Below are 21,375 nucleotides of genomic sequence, written 5' to 3' on the forward strand. Positions count from 1 at the left end.
GTTTGCTATGAATAAAGTATGTGGATTGTAACAGATTCCTTTGGGGTGGGGAGGCTTGGAAGTCTTTTATAAAAACATTTTGTATTCTCTTGAGAATAAAAAAAATAAATTTAGTAAATGCATACATAAGCTTTCATCTTACAAGCAACTATCAATGGTGAAGTTGCTAAAGTAGTGTTGGTAACATTATTTAAGGTAAAATACATTGAAATTTCCAATCAGATCTTAAGGGTCTTTTTTTTTTTTTAATCCTGTTTTCACAAATCAGATAACTATACTGAATTAAAATCCTGTTAATGAATTTATGTATTTATTTACAGCTATGACTTCACGCCTATGGATTCTTCCGCAGTCTACGTGTTAAGTAGCATGGCTCGCCAGCGTCGTGCATCTTTGTCTTGTGGAGGACCTGGAGGTCAAGACTTTGAAAGATCTGGATTCAGTAAAAACTGTGGCTCCCCGGGATCCTCACAGCTCTCTTCCAATCCCTTGTACGCTAAAGCTGTCAAAACCCACAGCTCAGGGACTGCGAGTGCCACTTCTCCTAACAAGTGCAAAAGACCAATGAATGCCTTCATGCTTTTTGCCAAAAAATACAGAGTTGAATATACTCAGATGTATCCAGGGAAAGATAACAGGTAAAAATAGTGATAATTCTGACTATAATAATTCAGTAACACTTCTGTGCAGTTCATAGGAACTGGGATAGTTAAGTTATTCTTCAATAGCTTTCATTATTGAATTCTGTTTTCCAGGTTGATTTTAAAGTAAATTGTTTTAAGTGGAACTTTTAGGGTCATGTGTAACTGTTTTATAATACCTAGACAGATAATTAGGTTAGCTAAGAGGTAAGGATCTGCCTTCTAAAATATTAAATGTCACTTGCCTGTCAGAGGACACAGTTCTAACAACTGTTCCATCTTTATAGAAAAGACTAGCACCTTCTTGTGTCAGATCTCAAGGATGTACTTATTTTACACCTGTGTCATACTATGGGATGTGCAGGCATTGGCAGTTTGTAATGACTGCCAGATTTGTCAGAAGACTGAGAGGTGTCCTCAGTAGAGCCCAGGGGTAAAAATTAACAGTGCTAGTCCTTCCTACTGTTTGCTTGTCCCATACCTCACCTCTTAGAATCCTCTACAGCTCACTTCCTCTCAAACCAACCAAGTTCTCCACGAATTAAAATTATCTTCTCCATTCTTCCTAGGTCCCTTAACCCTTGATATTCTGAGAAAAGTCAAATGATTATGCACATAAAATAATTCAGCTTTGAATTCCGGTTTTAATGACTCGTGATCTTAATTTTATATATATATATATATATATATATATATATATATATATATATATATATATATGAGATATAATTGACATATGACATTATATTAGTTTCAGGTGCACAACATAATGATTTGCTATTTGTATATATTAAGAAATGATCACAACTAGTCTAATTAATATCCATCACCATACATAGTTAGGAATTTTTTTTCCTGTGATAGGAACTTTTAAGATCTACTTTGTTAGCAATTTTCAAATATACCACACAGTATTATTCACTATACTCACCCTGCTGTACATTACAGCTCCATCACTTATAACTGGAAGTTTGTACCTGTTGACCATCTTCACCCATTTTTCCCACCCCAAGTACTTCCATTTTAAAAAGAGAAGCTTCTTATACCAAGTGCATCTCTGACTTGGAAGTTGATACAAATGTGAATACTTTTTAATCAATTTCACTAGTAAATGTGTCAACCATTATATGGTACCTTTAACTCGGAGACTATAAAAACTGGTTTTTATTTTAATAAAAGAAGATGCAGTGCAATGTTGAACTGCATCGACTTACTGGATTAAAAAATATATACATTTACTACATTTTAAACTTCTTTTTAAGGAGTAGAGCTTCTGTGGTGACTGTTCTTCTAAAGCTCAGATGCCTGTTCTCTAGCTTCCATGTCAGCCATTGTGAAATCTTCTGTATGTCCTTCATGCAGTCATTCCACACCACCTGTTTCGTATGAGTGTCATGAAATTCAGGGTTAAGGGTGAAGCTCTTCACAAAAGGGAAACAGTTTGTGTCTGCCTGTTCTGGATGAGACCATTTTAGTAGGTTTGGGAGCAAATTAATAAATAGGAAACAGCTTCAAATTTCTATCATGATGGGTCTTACCAGTTTGACTTTCTCCCCTTTGAGTTTATCCAATTTTCTTAATAAGTGTAAATGTTGCCTGAGGTTTTTTTGGTGTTGTCTTTGGAGATGAGTGGTAAGTGTGCACAGTTAGCGCCACCACATGCTCACTGCGGCTGCATGAACGAAAAAAGGCTTATCGTGACTATTTGATGGGTTATGGGCACAAACAGAAAGTAAGAATACCTTCCAATACAAGGTGAATACTTTATGCTGCTGATACTAAACATTGTCTGCCTTAATAATCTTAAACATCTTTGGAAGACCGATGTACCCAATGGTAATTCAAACAAACCATTTCTTTGAAATATTTAACTTTTTTCTTCAAATCTAAGCTGTGTAAAATATCCAGTTTTTAGCCATTTTAGATATTGGCCCTATTCCAGGAGGCTTTAATTGCCAAGATTATGATGAATGGACCATATGACTTCAGATTTTACTGGAAATGAGTACAGTAGTCTTGACCTTTCCCCTTCTCTATGTTGGACGAGATTTTTGTCTTTCAACTTTCTATTTCTTCCTAAAGTAGCAGCACTTGACGTGAGTTTTCTGAAAAATTCTTGCTTTCAACACTGTGTAAATGTTTCTTTTACAGAGCCATAAGTGTGATCCTTGGTGACAGGTGGAAGAAAATGAAGAATGAAGAGAGGAGAATGTATACATTAGAAGCAAAGGCTTTGGCTGAAGAACAAAAACGTTTAAATCCTGACTGTTGGAAAAGGAAAAGAACCAATTCAGTATGTTTCAACAAGTAGTTGCTTAAAGTGATCTTGACTTAACTCCAAAATTGTACTAGCGTATTGGAGCAGTTGTTAGAAGCTTTAAAAGGGCGTTGATGCTGTTTTTCAGCCTTCTTATCTTTCAGAACCTAAATAATGTTTGCACACCATCGTATAAGGCAGGCTGCCTTTCGTCATTAGTGCCATTTACTCTTTTAGCATGGAAAGTAGGAACGTTTGCTACAGATGCTGAACTGGAAGAATCTGGAATGAGTATTTCTGGTTGGGTGGAAAGATGGGGGTCATTAACTCATTACTATCACAGGAGAAGAATTTTCTAATTTGGGGTGGTATGTCTCAACAGCCTTTCTTTTCTTAATTGGTGATGGGCTGTGGAGGTGGGGGTAAATAACCAGCCTTCATGGGGACTTGTGACATTTGCACAGAATTTCTAGGTTAAATATCTCAGCAAGGAGAAGAAATAGAAAGGCCCGGGAAGGCTAGTAAACAAGTTTGCACCATAATAATGCTGTATTGGATAGACCTGATTCTTAAAACTTTTCCATTACTAGACTAGCATCTTTTAAGTAAGTGTTTTCGATTAATTACAAGAAAACGTCACATGACTGATTGATGGAACAGAATGAGCTCAATTTGAAATATCATTTAAAGACAAAGGGACAGCATCAGTACTTCGCAGCAGGACGGCTGGCCAAGGACGTTCTAATTCATTCTCTGTATTTGTCTATTTCTGTATAGTAACATGCGGTTCTCATCCGCATAAGAATTTCTTATAAAGAAGCAGTCAGCAGTCAGATTCCAGTATGAGGGTGACTGAACTAGATTTTTGAAGTTCTTTAGGATTCCATGTGGTAGGACTTTGCCTGGATCCCCTTTCATGTCTGCTCATCCTAGTCCATCTCTCTTGTCTCAGCATTTTCATAAATTTTCTGGATGCTTGGACCATCAGGTATTATCAGACTTTAAAAAATCACCACCTTTGAGAAAGCGATCTGTTTTTAATAGTATGGTTATTAACATTATATTATCCATCTTAGCTTTCATTTGTAGAATTACTATGTATTGATTTGTAAACATTCACTGAGTTATTAATTTTATCTCCACAGGGCTCACAACAACATTAAACCAGGATGCTTATGTTCTTAAGTCTGTATTTGCATAAACATTGACTGTTGATGGAAAGACTTAAGAAGATCAAGGTCTCACCATTTGTCCCGAATCCGTGTGACCGTAAGATACTGATAGCATTGAGTCTTGAAATGATTTAATAATATGAGTGAGGATTTGCTTTCTCCATTAGAGCATTAAGTAAGCTAAAACTATCAACATTGTAAACCAAATTGCCTTATTTTCTTCCAAACTTCATATATGTCTATCAGGTAATATAGGCTTGAAAATTGATATCCTGTGGTGCTAAAGTACAGTAGAAAGAGAGGAGAAGTGTATACATGTTTTATTTTAAATTGTACAAAGGGAGAATTTAAAAATATGTAACTGCTGTTTATACATTGGCTCCTTACTGCTTATTAATCTGTATTGTATACATAATGGAGTGAAGCAGAAGCCGGGAGTTGGCCTTTCCTTGAGCAACCACCATATGGCTCAGCATCTGTGCCAAACACGGGGGCTCCTAGTCTGGCCAGTGCCAAGAGGTTGCCGGAACGGGGGGCAGGTGGATGGTGTCAGTGTCACAGCCTGAGAGCCACCTGCCGCGGCTCCCGGAGCATGCTGAGTGGACGCGCCAGGTGGCAGCACCCACCCCTTGCTCGATGGCGACAGCCCAGGCCAAGGTAAAGTTAGTGAGTAGCATTGGGGTGTATAGTCACTGTAATGGTGCTGTTAACGGTTGACACCATTGTATTTTTAACTTTGTGTCCTGTATCTCCTCAGCCACATATCTTAATATCGTATTTGTCATCGTATCTCTATGGTGGGGGCAGACTTTGCACTTACGCAGTGCAACACGTGCACTTTACTTTCCTCCAGCTGTCTACAGTGAGAGCAAACACGTTGGCAATACAGCTGCTTATGCTCTGAGCTACAATCATGGCTTTTCTTGTTACTCACCAAGTGGTGTTTCTGGTTAGGAATCACAGCTGTAAAACTGAATTTCAGTTCATTACACTTCTTCATGATGTTGCCCCTAAATTTTGCACACTATATTCTTGTATATTATTTCAAATAAAATGAAAAAAAATTGTTTATCTCTGACTTCCGCTGATTGATCCTGACTGAACTTTACGAATGAGTCATCAGAAAAACAGGTTCAGGAGATGGAAAATACTTTAGAAGTGGCTTATGGGATTTTAAACATTAAATTTAAAATAAAATGTTAATGACAGGGCAAGGGCAATAGAAAACTAAGGACCTAGATTACCTACGATTTATAAGAAACCTTGTAGAGTAAACGTTATTTTTAACTTGGCATCTCTGTGACAAAGCTGAACAGGCCCGAAAGTCTGTTTTTAATAAAATGACACACAAGACTGTAAAGACAGCCTTGCTCTGTCTTTATTAAAGATACAGTAAGACACAGTTAAACAGCATTTAGCCCTACATCTTAGCTTTGGGATATGCCAGTGGTTCCCAAACTTCGTTGCACGTTGGAAACACTTCGGGATTTTTTTTTTAAATACTAATGCCTGGCTCCTACCCCCATACGTGTCAATAAGGGGTACAAATTGGGCATCAGGGTTTTTTTAAAGCTTCTACCAGTGAGTCTAATATGCAGCCAAATATGGAAACCACTGGGCTACCTACTTATCCAGTGAGGAAGGATGCCAGCTGGGGAGAAGCAGTGTACTTACTATATAAGTTGGTCGAATCCCTTAAGAAGCAGTGGGGACTCTGTGATGGGAAAGAAGTTTTAGATAGCCTCACGGAAAAGCCTGAGAGGAGAGACAAGAGTTCGGTATGTTTCTGGAAAAAATCAGGTCCACACGGAAGGTGGTGATGATGAATCAGTTTTGACATTTTATGCTATTTAAGGTAGAAGGGCTTCAGAGGTAAACAGGAAAGATCAACAGGAAATACAAAAAATTCGATTACATTCTTAAAATAGTAGATGGTAGCTGTCCTTTAGAGTATGTGTTAGTTTAATTGCAAACCTTGGATGGGTTAGCACAAAATGGAGATTAAGATATACTTCACATTATTACTGAAGAGCAGACATAGCTTTTTGAAGCAGTTGGACCATTATGGGATAAACTGGTGCAAATTCTTTGCCTTCTCTGCTTTTAACTGATTGAACGTAAGCTTCCAGGGCGCCCCTGAAAACCAAAAGAAAACAAGGATCAGAAGACGATACAAATGAAATAAAAGAGCTTGGAGGATGCCACCAACACCTAAAAAAGCAGCCCATTTCTGGAACTGCTGTGCCCAGTCGACCAGCCCTCAAACACTTGGTGGTGGTGGTCCTGTGGTTAAGGTGCAGAGCTGTGCACGGTTGTCAGCCTGCGTCGCACTTCGTGGTCTCATCACCCAATCGGAGGCTGTCTGGCGGCTAAGATTCCCGGTCTCCCTTTCGTCGTCTCTCCTGCCGAAGAGACTCCTGCGGAGCCAAGCGCAGCCTGTGCCGACGCACAGAGCTCACAAGGGGACGCCCTGCACTGTGCAGCCTGCACGGCACACGCCGACACTGGCAGGGCTTTGTATTCCTGTTGCCACAAGTAGGATAAATTGTTCTTAGGCTCCAATTGTTGGCCCATTAGGCGATAAGAAGGCAGTCTGAATTTAGCCAAGGGTATGATTATGATGTTCTCATGAATTAGACCCGGGGGTCAGCAAACCACCCCACAGGTCAAGTCCAGCCCTGTGCTTGTTCGTTTATGCGTATTTTTCATTATTGGTCTATTTAAGTTCTAAGTAAAACAATTTTTTGTCATAATCATGAAGTTTCACACTCTTTGAGAGTAGAGCATTTCCATAAAGATGTAAGTTAATACCATAACTCAGCTCACATACTGTCTCAAATCCCATCTAATATGTAATTCTTAACTGTTTGCTCCCAAACACTGAAAATATTAATCCTCTGTCAGGTTTGGTCACTATTTTCATTTAACTACAGGGGATATCCTTGCCAGGAGCGTGTCCAGCTCAGTGCTCACACCACAGCACCCTTCAACCCTGCTATCCACTGTCACGGTTTCATACACAACTGAATCTCCAATCTCTTATTTCCAGCCCTGACCTCCCTCCCGATCTCTGTGTTCTGGACATCTTTATCTGATTCCTTCCAGGTCTCCCTCAAACTCACCTGTCAAAAACCTAGGGCCGTCTAAAGCCATGGAATGTACAACACCGAGAGTGAGCCCTAGTGTAAGCTATGGACGCTGGGTGACCCTGATGTCTGTGTGGGTTCCCCAGCTGTAACAAATGGGCCACTGTGGAGGAGGGGGTGTTGATAATGCGGGCGGCTGTGCAATGGGTGCAGGGGACATAGGGAAAAATCTGTGCCTTCTCAAATCTTCTGTGAACCTAAACCTGCTCTAAAAAATATCAAAAAAAAGAAAAAACAAACCTAGGGTAAAAAAACCCAAGCGAAGGGTAGCGTTCTGCCCCTTCCCCTATTTCAGCAAAGGACACCATCGTCTCCCCAAAGTCTGTATCTAAAATTCTTTTAGTCCTACACCTAACCAGTTCTCAAGTCCTTTTAACTTACCCCACACGTTACCACATCCGGTCCCTCCTCTCCCCTTAGCTTCAGTCTGAACCCTGCCATCTTGTGCCCTAATTGCTGCTGTAACCTCGTAGGTGGTGGTCACCCTGGTGCCGCCAGCCCTGCACTAAAGGACCTGCCACACTACAGCCAGAGACGGCCGCCTGAGGTCCGTGACCTGCCGTGCCCTCTCGCCATCGGGACAATGTCTCCACTCACAACCCCACCGAACACCAGCTTCATCAACAACCTCCCCCAGCGCTGTGCGACTGCTGGGTTCCAGACCATTTGCTGTGCCCTAAAAAGACCCTCAAATCATTAGTTTCCGTTGTTTGTGTTACCGACACAGGCAGAGCAGCTCCATCCAGCTCACTGGTGACTCTCAGCCCAACCCTGAGACCTGGGTGCTTGTGCAAATACCACTCTGAAAGAAAGACGTCTCTGCCTAACAAGGTCGGGCTCCAGAAAGGGCTTGTTTCCCTTCAACCACACTGGCTTGTCTCATTGTTAATGAGACAAAGCTTCCTCGTTAACCGTCCTTATCTTTGGAACGCCCCTCCCCGATTTCTTCCTTGTAGAGCTTTAACATAGGACCAGCCCAAATGCCTTGTTTTTGATAAAGCCTTTCCTAACTCTAGGCAGCACAAAGCTGAAACCACCGTGGAGTCACATAAAGTTGTGGACAGGTCTGGGGCTTCTGCACCAGTAGCGTGGCTTAGCCGGACCCCAGCATTTGGGGACGGATCCCTGAAGGCTGGCTTCAAGTGAAGTAATACTTTACTACTCACGCTAAAGTAATCAAACTAGAAACCAGCTCTGCAGGGGCCTGGCAGGCTCTTAGTTCAGAAGCACCGCTGGTACCTCAGGCTCTGCCCACCGCTCCCCCCGACCCCCGCCCTGACCTAGCTGTGTGATCTGGGCTACATTTTGAGCCTATTTGCTCATCCGCAAAGTGGGAGGAATACCTACATGATTTAGTTATGAGAGTTAAAGGATCGTACTGTGAAGAACCTGGCTCTCTTCCAAGTACATCTATGAACCTATGAAGCACTCAAATACGGTTTTCCCCACTGCGCTTCTGATGGCCTCAGATTCTCCATGTAAGGAGCAAGTTGTTTACACTTCTACCGTGCATGACCACATTGCCATGTAAGGATCTGTGTGTTGGTTAGTTTCCCTCTTAATATGTAACAACTTTGAGGCTTGGGGCTGTTTTCTGCATTTATGTAGCCCCAGGACCTAAGTGCTTGCCAAATGCAGGGTGAATGAATTAAAAAAAGTGAATTAGATACAGGAAGACAGAAAACTGTAATGAAAAAGACAAAAGCAATGAAGAAAGTAAATAAAAGAGAAGCATGAGTGCAGGGATCCTCAAAAGTACAGGCAAGCAAAATGGAATTTAATGCCCTTAAAGAACAATGTCCTGTGAGATGCCTTATTCGTGTCAGGGCTGAGCCTTAGATGAAGCTGTTTCTCTGTGAAAAAACTTGTTTCTTTTAGTAATGCTATTCAAGTTGCTATGGCATCCTGGGCAAACGCCCCACTCCCAACATGTAGTCCCTGCAGATTCACACACAGTCGAGAAACCCCCAAAGGCTCCAACTGTCTTCAAGACAATGGTGATGTATCAGTTTAAGAAATTAATGCACTGAAATTCACAGAAACTGTAATTGTTCTGCAATGAATGGGTTAGAGTCATTTTTATCTAATCAATGGACAAAAATCCACTTAGCAGTTTCATCTGCTTTCAAAAGGATAAGATATTACATAAAACTAGACAATATGTGGAAGAAAGTTCAGAAATGAGTTTGGTTAGTGTTTTTGGTCTTCATCAAAAACACCATCAGAACTACGGAGAGAAAAAAGATTAAAGCTGCCCTCCCACGTAAAATCAGAGCAAGATTTTCAAGCAATTATTACATTACTTCATTTGCTTGAGCGAAACATCAGCTTCTTGGAAGTCGGGCCAAGCATTATGTAAGAGTCTCAACTCTGGTTTGCATCCAAAATAGGAAGATTATTAAAGTTACCCTTATTGAAAAAAGAAATCAGTATAGGAATTGTGCAATTAGTAGAGGGAGGGTTTGTGGTAACATGGCAACACTGCCCAATGTGATATGAACTAACCAAGTGGAGGATTTTACGGAACACACAAAATTGATTTTTGTCAGGCAGGACCCATCAGTGTGCTTAGTACTGAGATACCTAAATGACTTAAAAAACGACCATGTGCCTTTGCAGGCCTTCCCCTGACTCCATCCTCCCCTGGGTCTCACCTCAGGCACCCAGTTCCCAGAACTGGAAGGGATCTCGCGCCATAGGAACACTAGCTCCTATGAGACCAAACTTCACCCTCCAACAACAGGGATCCCGTGGTTCCGCAGAAGTGGAGGAGCTGAGGGAATGGTTCCCAGCCTGTGGGCCCCGGACGCCCAGAGGAGGGCAAGGGGTCCAAGGATGCACGGGGCACTGAGAACTGTCTGACGATTGTATAGATGAAAAGTACCAATAAGCAAATAAAGTCTGTAAACAGTTTTGACACCATAAAGGTGTTCCCCTACTGAGACTCAGGAAAAACAAAGGAGAAGCGGCCACAGTCAGAAGAGTTGCTGTCCCACTGCCAATATCAAGAGTTGGTGCGTATGCGGCCAATCCTACCTCTTCTGCAGAACTTGAGAAATCTTTCCATCACAACCTGAGTCTTCATCTTTGCCGAGAACGTATTCAACACCTGCAGACCCCCAGGAGCTCCCCAGGCTGCCGCCCCGCCCCCGAGGGCGCACGTGCCTGCCTGGCAGGGGCCGGGAGGTACCATCTTCCCCACTTACCCCACTCGGCCCCAGGAGTCACTGATCACTCCACTTTTAAAATTAACTTGACTAGGATCCATTCAAGCTCTAGAGAAACGTCTGGTGTCAAAAGGAAGCAGAAAGGAAGGCAGAAGAGAGGTCATTGCTTGCCATTTGTTCCGCAGCAGTGGCTGCTATACCCTCGATCTGCCCTACTTCTGACAACTTAACACACTGCGCCGGGAGGAGATGAGTCCACAACAAGCTTTGCCCCCAAAGCTAAAACAAATTTACTGACATTTAAAGGGCAATACTCACCCTGGGTTTATCTACAGGGGCAAGAAATTCATCCAGTGGTGCTTCAGTATGCAGGGAGGAAATCAGTTTTGCAGTAACAGTAAGAAAGAACGTTCTCTAGCACAAAGCTTCCTGCTTTGCCAGCAGCCTGGGCTGGAGCAGGGGCACGGTGTTTTGGAGTCCCCCGAGGAGGGCTCCATGCCCTGCTCAGCACCGAAGGCTCTGGTATCAGCCATGAGTGGCGTGATGGGCAGGCCTTATTCAAAAAGCTTGACAGCATTTCTGAGCATGGTTTTCCGTTGCTAAATATAGGCTCAGCAACAGCATTGCTGATGAAATCACTCGGGAGACATTTTTAAAAAGAAGCAAAAGGAAGCAGATTTGTGATGTGCCCACAGCAGGACAACTGTCGTAGATGAGCTCAGTCCAACTCGTTAAGAGGACGAAGATGCACCCTGTCCCATCAACTGAGCCCTGCGCGCTCTGGCACTAGCCAGTGGGCTGCAGCTGAGCGAGTCGACGGGACTCGGGGAGGGCACCGCAAAGCCCCACACCGCCCCGGCAGAGTCCCCCGTCCACACCTGGGGCCTCTTCTGAGGGCAGTTTAACCAGACGCCGCACTGACGGTGACAGCTTCCCCGCGTGTCCCGCCCCGCTCCTCGCTCAGATACTCAGAGCTGAGAGGACAAGCGGCCAGCACGGAAGAAGAGCAGGGGCGCGGGCCACCTTCCTCTTTATCCACTGGCAGGGCCGGGCGCTCCCCTGGGCGCCGGTCGCCACACTTGAGGACTCGGCGCCGCTCCCGGATCTGGCGGGCTGAGGTCTCCTCCACGACCCCCACGGCCTCCTTTCTCGGCGGCAGGGGGCGTGGAGGGGGGTGGCTCGCCCTGGGCGACTAGCCTCGGCGCCGGCTGTGCTGCGGGGCCGCCCGGGCCGCTTTAAGAAACCCGGATGCTGGCTCCCAGCCCTGGAGATTCCGAGGCAGTCAGGGTGTGGCCTTGACACCTGGATTTTTCAAAGCTCCGTAAATGACTCTTGGGTGCAAACACAGCGGAGAACCACTTCAGCACAGGAGCCCCAGGCTGGCTCTGGAGAACCCAACTCATCCCCTGCTCTTAGGCTCAAGCGAAGGCTGGTTTGGTGCCCTGGTCCCCAGGCTAAGAGCATTAGGGTCCCCTGGAAGAGCTGAGAATGGCTTCCAAAGTGATTTAAGAGGTACAACTGCCTGGCTTTGGAGAATGAGGGTGACAGAGGAGTTGAATGATGGCTTCAAGGTTTTCTAGCTTGGCTGGATATAGGTGACAGGGACACCCCAACCAAGACAGGGAGTCTACATCGACAGAGGAATGGATAAAGAAGATGTGGTACGTATATACAATGGAATATTACTCAGCCATTAAAAAGAATGAAATAACGCAATTTACAGCAACATGGATGGACCCAGAGACTGTCATACTGAGTGAAGTAAATCAGACAGAGAAAGAGAAATATCGTATGATATCCCTTATATGCAGAATCTAAAAAAAAAAAATGATACAAATGAACTTATTTACAAAACAGAAGCAGACTCACAGCCTTAGAGAATGAACTTACGGTTACAGGGCTGGCAGGGGAAGGATGGGGGGAAGGGATAGTCAGGGAGTTTGGGATCGACACATACACACTGCTATATTCAAAATAGATAACCAACAAGGACCTACTGTATAGCACAGGGAACTCCGCTCAATGTTATGTGGCAGCCTGGATGGGAGGGGAGTTTGGGGGAGAATGGATACATGTGTATGTATGGCTGAGTCCCTTTGCTATGCACCTGAAACTATCACAACATTGTTAATAGGCTATACTCCAATACAAAATAAAAAGTTTACAAAAAAAAAGAAAAAGACAGTGAGTCTAAGAGAATGAGCACGTTTGAAAGGAAAGATGATTTACTCTCAGCATTTTGGGGTTGAGATTTCTGTGGGACTTTGAGTGATGACATGTGACAGCAAGTTTGCTGGCCTGAGGCCCTGGGCAACCAAGATGAACCACAGACCCGAAGCCACAGGACAGAAGAGGTCACTAGAGTCACGGGTCTGGGTGAGCTCACCTGGGAACCAAAGTACAGATCGAACGTGAAGGGAAAAGAGCCAGGAACACACTGTGGGAAATGATGGCCTTTAAGGAGTGGATAGAAGAGGACAGTTCAGCAAATGAGACTAAGGGAAAATATGGCCACAGAGGTGAGAACAGAAACAGATGACTGAGGTGTCATGGAAGATCCAAGAAGGCAGGGCCTGTCTTGGTTTGCTTTGTGTCCTCAGGGCCTGGCACATGGTGAGTATCAATAAAAATAAGTGGAATCGGTCAGTTGATGAGCAGTGTCAAGAAGGAAGTGGTGGTCACTTCTAGCTAAAGCTGCAGAGTGATAAAGTGATAAAGAGGGAAATTTCAAAGGCGAGTGCTGATGGAAGAGAGATGCTTAGTAAGCCGTATGTGACAGTGCGAGCATCCCACCCTGGGCATGGCAGGGGTGTACGCGGGGGTGGGGTGGGTGGGCGGGGTGTGTCTGCACGTGTGCGCACACGTGCATAAATACACCTGAGAGGCACTAGGCTGCTGGGTGTCCTTGTTTTCTACTAATAACAGTATCACGTTTACTCCCATCTGTGTTCCACGACTTCAGTAACTGCCCCACGTGGAAATGAAGCAGAAAATGGAGCCAAGGCAAGGAGTCGTTCATAGTTGAGGTTGGTTTTCAAAACAGAAGTGCATGGTTCTTAGGGCTGCATCAGGCACGGGACAGCACAAGAGGGGATGTGAAGGACACAGAAAGCAAAACCTGCCGTGCCCCCCAGCAACGCGCCCGCCCTGGCGGCACTCCAGCAGGTGGGGGCCTGCCCCGGGGAGCACAACGTGGACACGCCCGCCCGGGCCCCCTCCTTCCTCCTCCCCGCATCCCCGCATCCCCCAGGCCCCTGCAGCGCACGGCCCTACCTGATGAGGAGGAGCCTGTCCTTTTCAGAGGGATGGTCATCCAGCCACTGGGAGAAGCGTGCGTGGGACCACTCGGCTCTCTGCAGGGTGGAAACACGATCAGAGGAGAGAGGGTGAATCCCGTCCTGCGACAGCACGTGCAGGTTCAGGATCGCAGGGATTCCCGGGGTCAAACACCTGCCCGAAGGCAGGCGGCACAGCCCTCGGTGCACCTTCCTGACTCCCAAAGAGGCTTTTGGGTTTGCCAATTGAAGGTGGGTCAGAAAAGTAAATGGGGCCTCCGTCAAAAAAGCTTTATGAACATAAATTACTTGTGTCACTATTATTTAAAGGGCTAATTCTAGATGCAGCAGGCAATTTTTACACTGCTGAGAAAGTAGGGGCTGGGCAGTGGGAATCTTTCTTCCTTCCTTAGGCATTTGCTGCCAAGACAGGAATCCGTGATTAGTAAGGTAGGAGAAGGCCGGGCACCTTCAGTTGGGGGAAGGGGCAGCAGCGGCACATTCTTCACTTCCTTACCTGGAAGGGGGATCTCAGCTCAGGGGGTGCTCTTGTGAACAAAAACTGAATAATGATGCTGAATGGAATAACGTCCCCCAGTGCAGGGCTACTGGCTACGTGTTCACTTGTCTGGAAGAGCAGTGGTCTAAAAGAGGGAAACGCAGAAGTTATTTAATGCTATTTGATACAGAAAGAGGTGACTTGGTAGAAGAATCATAATAGCATATTAGTAGAATATAACTGCACAGTAGCGTAATAGCATAATATGCAGTAGAAGAATGAATAACAGCAGTCTTCCTACACTGGCTAATTCCTAACCATTTCTTAACGCCCTGTTTAGCCCGGAGACACACACACACACCCACACACTCTGGCAGGTGGACCTGCCCTTCAGCTCCTTCCTTGACCCCCAGCTCACTGCCTTTGGGTCTGACTTTACTTCCAGGTGACTCAGCAAAATCCCCTCTTAGAGCTCATCTGATGAACAGGCTAAAATCAAAGCACTTAGTTGAAGCTGTCAAGCAGCTATAACTAATAGGTTTGGTCAAAATTTTCAGATTTTATATAAAATCCTTCCTTGGGCTATAGTCTAATGTGGGTAAATTCAACCATTTTCTATACAACTTTTCAAAGGGCAATTATGTCCTTGCATATACGAAATTATTACCTCACCGACCATCCCTCCTCCCTCCTGACACACTGTGTGTCTGGGCGTCACCATCCACGAAAGGCCTCCCTCATTTTACTGTGCTTCACAGATTTGGTGTTTTTTTAACAAACTGAAGGTTTGTGGCAACCCTGTGTTGTTAGATGATGGTTAGCATTTTTTAGCAGTAAAGTATTTTTAATTAAGATAGGTACAATTTTTTTAGACATAACGCTACTACATACTTAATAAACTATAGTATAAACATAACTTTTATATGCACTGGGAAACCAAACAATTTGTGTGACTGGCTTTACTGTGAGAGTTGCTTTATGGCAGTTGTCTGGAACCGAACCTGTAATATCTCCGGGGTACACCTGCATTTTACGGGAGCCTGCAGGAAAATCTATCCCGTTACCAACCACCTACCCCCTTGTCAAAGGCTGGCAAAAATAATTTGAAACTTGTACTGACTCTTCCTTGGCTTTGGGCTCTGATGGATAAGAGTTAATTAAAGGCCAAGCTGTAGAGGCTGAATCTCAAGAGGAAAGATGGCAGCAACATCTCCTGACTGAGCAGCGATTCTGAAGTATGTAAAATAGCTCTGTACCTGGGCTCTTTCTTCACCCCACGTGATTTACTCCAATCTACAGCTGAAGGCCTGAACGAACCAGAGACACGAGCTTCTTCACCACACTGATGATACACTCAAGAGTCAGCAGTGCTCTCAAAAGATAGTTGGTTCTGGTTGGATCCAGAATATATTGGAAAAAATGTCTTTATATTAACTATTCTATAAAATTTATCCCTGGTAGGGATTTTTCTGATTTCAACTGTTTTGTAAAACAACATTATTCTATAATTTGTTGTCTCTAACTAAACTACTGTGGAAACTTTTTAGTTCACCTGTGTTGCCTGTCACCAGACTTCCACGAAGCTCTGAACCAGGTCCTCCGCGGGAGCAGGGCTAGGGTCTTCCCACAGCTGTGGGCGGTACACTTGCCTTGAACACTTTCAAGGGCACTCATCTCACAGAGCTCCGCACTGCAGAGCTTTAGGCAATGAGTCCAGCACCTACGCGGGTATGAAAACGTTGCTGAGGGAATTCTGGTTTTCCTGGAGGCATCCCTGTTTAAGTCCTTCTCTGTGTGTCGAAGACCCTGTCTCCATCTAGGCGAAGCTCCTAGTTTTAACAGCAGCAGCAATAGCTACCACACAGAACACTTATTTAAAGCTTTAGAAACGTGAACTCATTTATTCCTCCAAACAACCCTATAAGGTAGGCACTGTTACATCCCCATTTTACAGATAGGTAAACTGAGAGGAAGAGAAATCAAGTAAAAGCTAGGAAAGGGCAGAACATGGACTCAAACCTGTGCAGCCTGGCTCTTCATTTTGCCAGGCAGCCTCTTTTAGGATATCAACTGTGGCAACTACTCATCATGTTTTTAGAACAGATAGACTTATTCTCAGAGAGAAACAAAGACCCCTGGAGAAAGTACAACTTCAAACTGTTAACAACTCCTATATGGTAACCTGAGCAAAGTAATGTTTCCAGGACACCGTTTGAAGGCCATGCCGTTATTATATCTTTAGGTATCCCCAAATTCTCTCCATGGGTCAAGGACCTCCAGTCACCCACATAATTGAACCATATCATCACAGTCTCTCTTGGAATTATTTTCACCCGGCATGACCTGAAGTTCTTGAGGGGTGGCGGGGGCGGCAAAGAGTGCTTCGGTCTCAGAGGCCTCTGGAAGCTGACTCTGGGTGGGAGGGGAGGAAACTGCGCCCCAGCTCCACTTCCCGTAGCCTGGAGAACCCTTGTCCCGGCAGGGGAAGCTGAAACATCTCACAGCCCAAGGTCACCGGGTGCTGAGCAGCTGACATTCCCAGACTCAAAGTCAGCCTGGGGCCAAGCGCGTGTTTGAGCTGTAACAGGGCAAAGAGCCAGTGGAGAGGCGGCTCCTCCACTGGGTCACGGGCTCATCTTGCAGGTCTGGCGCTCCTGAAAGGCCACCCTGAGGATGTGGTCAGACAGGGGAGCTTGTGCCTTCACTTCTCTCCCGGCTGCCCCTGGTCTGGTGAGAGTCCTCCCCTGCCCCAGCAAAGCCCAATCTTTGCCTACAGCATGTGACATGGTAGGCTTCATCCTGAACCCTAGCTCATGACATTTGGAGACCCGGGGGGCGGCGGGGGGGAGAGGCCAGTCCTGTATGACAGTCCTCCACTTCCTGAAGGGCAGCCACATGGAATCCTTTCTGCCTCTATGACAAAAAGATGACCAAGAATTTTGGTCCCCACTCTCTCTCAGTGCTCCCTATATGAAGTCCCACGTACAAATGCTTTAGAATTAAGTACTAAGAAACACTGGACTTTTTCCTAAGAATTGATATACTTCCTTCCTCCCGAAAGTGAGAATTACATAGCTGATTCTGTTCCTCTTTTATCTTTGGCTTCAGGAAGTTTAAAGTCAAATTTGAAACTTATCTACCACAATTAAATTAGTTTTATGGTTTGATTATTTGTGTTTTTCTTTGTTTTCCTTCTATATTCTTTTTTTTTTTTTTTTAAATGTGATGGAACTGCACTTTATTTATTTATTTATTTATTTTTTTTAATTTTTTTGGCTGTGTTGGGTCTTCGTTTCTGTGCAAGGGCTTCCTCTAGTTGCGGCAAGCGGGGGTCACTCTTCATCGCGGTGCGCGGGCCTCTCACTGTCGCAGCCTCTTTTGTTGGGAGCACAGGCTCCAGACGCGCAGGCTCAGTAGTTGTGGCTCACGGGCCCAGTTGCTCCGCAGCATGTGGGATCTTCCCAGACCAGGGCTCGAACCCGTGTCCCCTGCATTGGCAGGCGGATTCTCAACCACTGCGCCACCAGGGAAGCCCTCCTTCTATATTCTTGATGCAAACTGCAAACAATCCAAGGGTAGGAAGGGAAGAAGGATGGGAAGGGGAGAGGGAGGGAGACGGAGAGGGAGGAACGATCGGTAATGTGCCACAGCTGGCAGCCCAGCCGAGCCACACACGAGGCTGCTGACTGCAACACCTGCACAGGGCAGGCCTGAGAGAAACCAGCTCATTTTGAAACAGCATCTTCTGGTCAATCACCTGTCCCTTTGGAGCTCTGAGTCACAGCTGTTATTTTTCTGCCAAGACCAAATCTTCCACTCTAGCCACTAACAGGACTGCCAAAAAAGCCATGGAAAGCACAACTGGATTTGATTCCGTATTATGCATCACTGACATAATTACCTGTAAACACTGAATGCAGACATTTTGTTTCTGGTGCTTGTTTTAAGAAGCTGCAAGAACACAGAATGAGAACCTCCCTTCTCCCTGATTCCAGGTGGAATCTGAAATACCGCCAAGTTCAAAAAATACATCACCATCTGAGGTGATAAAAGGAACAAAAGGAAATTAATTAAGGTGTTATAAAACGCAGATTCCCCAAATGCCACAAAATCACTCTTAGAGAAAACACTCTAAGTAGCAGTGTTTTCAAGGTTAAACTTTACAGGCAGCTGGTATTTTTTTTTAAAATTTAATTAATTAATTTATTTTTGGCTGCGATGGGTCTTTGTTGGTACGCCCGGGCTTTCTCTAGTTGCGGCGAACAGGGGCTACTCTTCGTTGCAGTTTGCGGGCTTCTCATTGCGGTGGCTTCTCTTGTTGTGGAGCACAGGCTCTAGGCACGGCTTCAGTAGTTGTGGCTCGCGGGCTCTAAGCGCAGGCTCAGTAGTTGTGGCGCACGGGGCTTAGTTGCTCCGCGGCATGTGGGATCTTCCCGGACCAGGGCTCGAACCCGTGTCCCATGCATTAGCAGGCGGATTCTTAACCACCGCGCCACCAGGGAAGTCCCCAGCTGGTAGTCTTAATTAATCAAGTATTAGGTCCCATTAGAAAAAAATTATACTTCTAGTAGAAGATCTCCACATTTAAGTGATCCATAGCTGTGTAGCTGTCAGTCTTCTGTTAAGGCCAATTACGGAGCGGAACAAGACTCGAGTCCTGCTGTCCCGCGTCCACAGCCAGCATCCGGGGGTCCTGGGCTGCCTGCCGCCACCCGCACTGCAAAGCTCCTTTTGGTGAGGGCAGCCCAGACCACTGAAAATGTGCACTGAGACACGGAATCAGCAGAGAAATGAGCGGGGCAGGAGGGGAGGACACGGGACTCCTCCCTGCACTGGACATAGTGAGGGCTTCGGAGAGATGGGAAGAGGCCCAGATACGGTGGCAGGAGGGACTGTGTGTGTCCCAGGAGAGAACGGAGCAGGAGGCCGATGACTGGGGGTGAGTCCGGGCTCAGAGCAGAGAGGTGAGAGGCCCCCCGGGTTCCTGCCTTGGAGTCTAAGGCTGTCAGTCTCAGGGGACCAGGACAGAAAGGAGGCAGGGGTTTCAGGCAGACGTTCTCTAAGAATAAAAGCACACATTTGGTTCAAGGTTCCTGCAGCATCTCCTGGAAGGCTGTCTGCAGCGGAAGATGGGAGATGCGGCATTTCAGAGCAGGAGGTCACCGCCAAAGTGGGGAGTTTAGATTCTCTTTAACACTCTCTGACTTCTCCTGGATGAATCATATAAGCGTGCACATGTTGCTCTAGGACCCTTTGGAGTGCAAACAAGCGGGGACTTCTGGGATAAGACGCGGGGCTCGGTGGTTGCGAGCACAGGCAGTCCTGGGTCTGAAATGCAGCCCTGCGGCTCACACACAGTTCTCACATGTGCAGCCCCGAAAGCTTACACCCCTCAGCCTTGACTGCTGCCTGGCGGTCAGCCCTAACTCTCATCTATCGTGGGAGGGCGGAAGGAGGAAGTACCAGGACAACGCTCAGCACAGGCTTAGTTTATAATAATCAAATAATGACTGTTAGAATAAAAACGACAATAAATGAACTATCCAGCCCTCCACATTTACCCGGGTGCTCCTAGCACTACCAAAGTATTGGCAGACAGCAAAGCGAACCAAGCCCCAGATGTGGCTGCCTTCTGTCTTCAACGCTGACGTCAGAAACTTGGAATTAAGAATCCAGAAACCTTGGGGAAATCGTGATTGCAGAGGATGGACTGAGTGGAAAGAAGGAACAGAACACATCTGGGGGTCCTGGGGCTGGAAGTGCTCGTCACGGAGGCTGCAGAGACGGCCACCGTCAGGTCTGCAGACCTGCAGGCAGGGACCTGCGCGGAACCTCAAGTGGCAGTTGATCACGGAGGTAACTGTAGACACGGGAACCCTCACCACTCCTCCAACTGAAAACTGCTGATGTGAACACTATGCTCTATAGTTACTAATGGTCTTCCTTCTCCGGGCCCCTCACGCTAACAGATCCATCCGAACAGCCCCTATCTCCTGACAGCTCTCAGTGCTCTTCCACTAAACCCAAGGAAGCTTCCAGCAGAGCAGGCTGTGGATATAACTCAGGGACCAGGCTGTTCCCTGGGAGCGGGCCTGCCTGAAGGCAGGGTCTGTGTCCCGGGCGGTGAGGGGCCTGTGGCTCTCTCTGTCCTTTGTCTCCCAACGATCTGCGCTGACAGGCCCCTGGCCAGGTGGAGCGAAGGTAACCTCCCTCACGGACACCTCTTGGGGGACACCGTCATGCTGTGGAGGGCTGGACAGGGACAGGGCCTCGTGGGTCTTGTGTACAAATACAAACCACCCAGGGGCAAGTCCCTAATGTCGGCAGCTTTCTGAGGCAGCATTCTCTCCGGGGTAAAAGATTCCCACTGCCTGAGAAACTCTCATGTAGACAGTAAAAGGTAAATGCCTGCAAGAGGCTTGCCAGCCTAATTAAAGAGTCCACTGACATTACGTCCAAGAGAAGTGCCCTGTGGCGGGTGGCTGCCTGATGAGGGGAGGGTGCGCCTGCCAAGGCCGGGGCGTCTGGGGAGGGGGGAGGGGAGGCTGCACCGGGGTCTGGGCTGGAGACGCCCTGCCTGGCACCGTCACCCTCCCTTGCACTGGGCCTGCTGCCCCCTCCTGCAGCCCCTGCCTCTAAACCTGCTGGGCTTTTGGTTGTTTGGCTGCCTGTTTTTCTTGCCCCCCGACCCTTACTGTATAACATTTTAGTATATTTTATATTATTTTTAGGCTCCCTTGTTATTTTTAAATGGGTGAAACACTGCAAGAGGGATTGTTAAATATATTTGTTGACTTTTCTAACTACAAATATAAAACAACCAAAGCAAAGAACTTGAAAAATATAGGAAACCTCTAAAGGAAAAATCACTAGTAACAATGCTACTCTCCCAAGGTAACATTTTGATGTTTATCCTTGATTTTTCCTCTCCAAACACACATGCTATTATTTTAAAAATAGTAGGGATCCATACCATATATACTGTTTAGTAGCCTTTTTCATTTCGTGATGCATTAGGAAGTACTTTTCATATTCTTAGATATTAACTAACAACATAACTTGTTAACGGCTGCATATATTTGATCCTATGAATGTGGCATATTTTATTTAGCCAATCTCCTACTGACTGCCACTGAGCTGGTGCTGATGTGACTCGGAACCTTTAGGGAGGAGACCCATGAACAAGAGCCCAGGTCAATTACGTACACGACCACTGGA

The 21,375-nt window shown here is 45.8% G+C and overlaps 2 protein-coding genes across 2 annotated transcripts in view; one reads left to right on the forward strand and one right to left on the reverse strand.

Moving 5' to 3' along the window:
* HBP1 (HMG-box transcription factor 1) overlaps positions 1 to 5,141 on the forward strand; it is a 30,782-nt gene extending 25,641 nt beyond the window's left edge. The window contains exons 9-11 of the mRNA XM_059934169.1: positions 321 to 638; positions 2,793 to 2,934; positions 4,044 to 5,141. Of these exons, the coding sequence (XP_059790152.1) occupies positions 321 to 638; positions 2,793 to 2,934; positions 4,044 to 4,061 (478 nt within the window). The 3' untranslated portion in view covers positions 4,062 to 5,141. The remainder of the gene's footprint in view (positions 1 to 320; positions 639 to 2,792; positions 2,935 to 4,043) is intronic.
* The window catches only part of COG5 (component of oligomeric golgi complex 5), a 286,429-nt gene continuing 269,959 nt past the window's right edge, over positions 4,906 to 21,375 (reverse strand). The window contains exons 20-22 of the mRNA XM_059934167.1: positions 14,176 to 14,302; positions 13,657 to 13,736; positions 4,906 to 6,206 (exon numbers count right to left, since the gene is read on the reverse strand). Of these exons, the coding sequence (XP_059790150.1) occupies positions 6,092 to 6,206; positions 13,657 to 13,736; positions 14,176 to 14,302 (322 nt within the window). The 3' untranslated portion in view covers positions 4,906 to 6,091. The remainder of the gene's footprint in view (positions 6,207 to 13,656; positions 13,737 to 14,175; positions 14,303 to 21,375) is intronic.

This window comes from Balaenoptera ricei, chromosome 9, assembly GCF_028023285.1.
Source record: "Balaenoptera ricei isolate mBalRic1 chromosome 9, mBalRic1.hap2, whole genome shotgun sequence".
Lineage (NCBI taxonomy): Eukaryota > Metazoa > Chordata > Mammalia > Artiodactyla > Balaenopteridae > Balaenoptera > Balaenoptera ricei.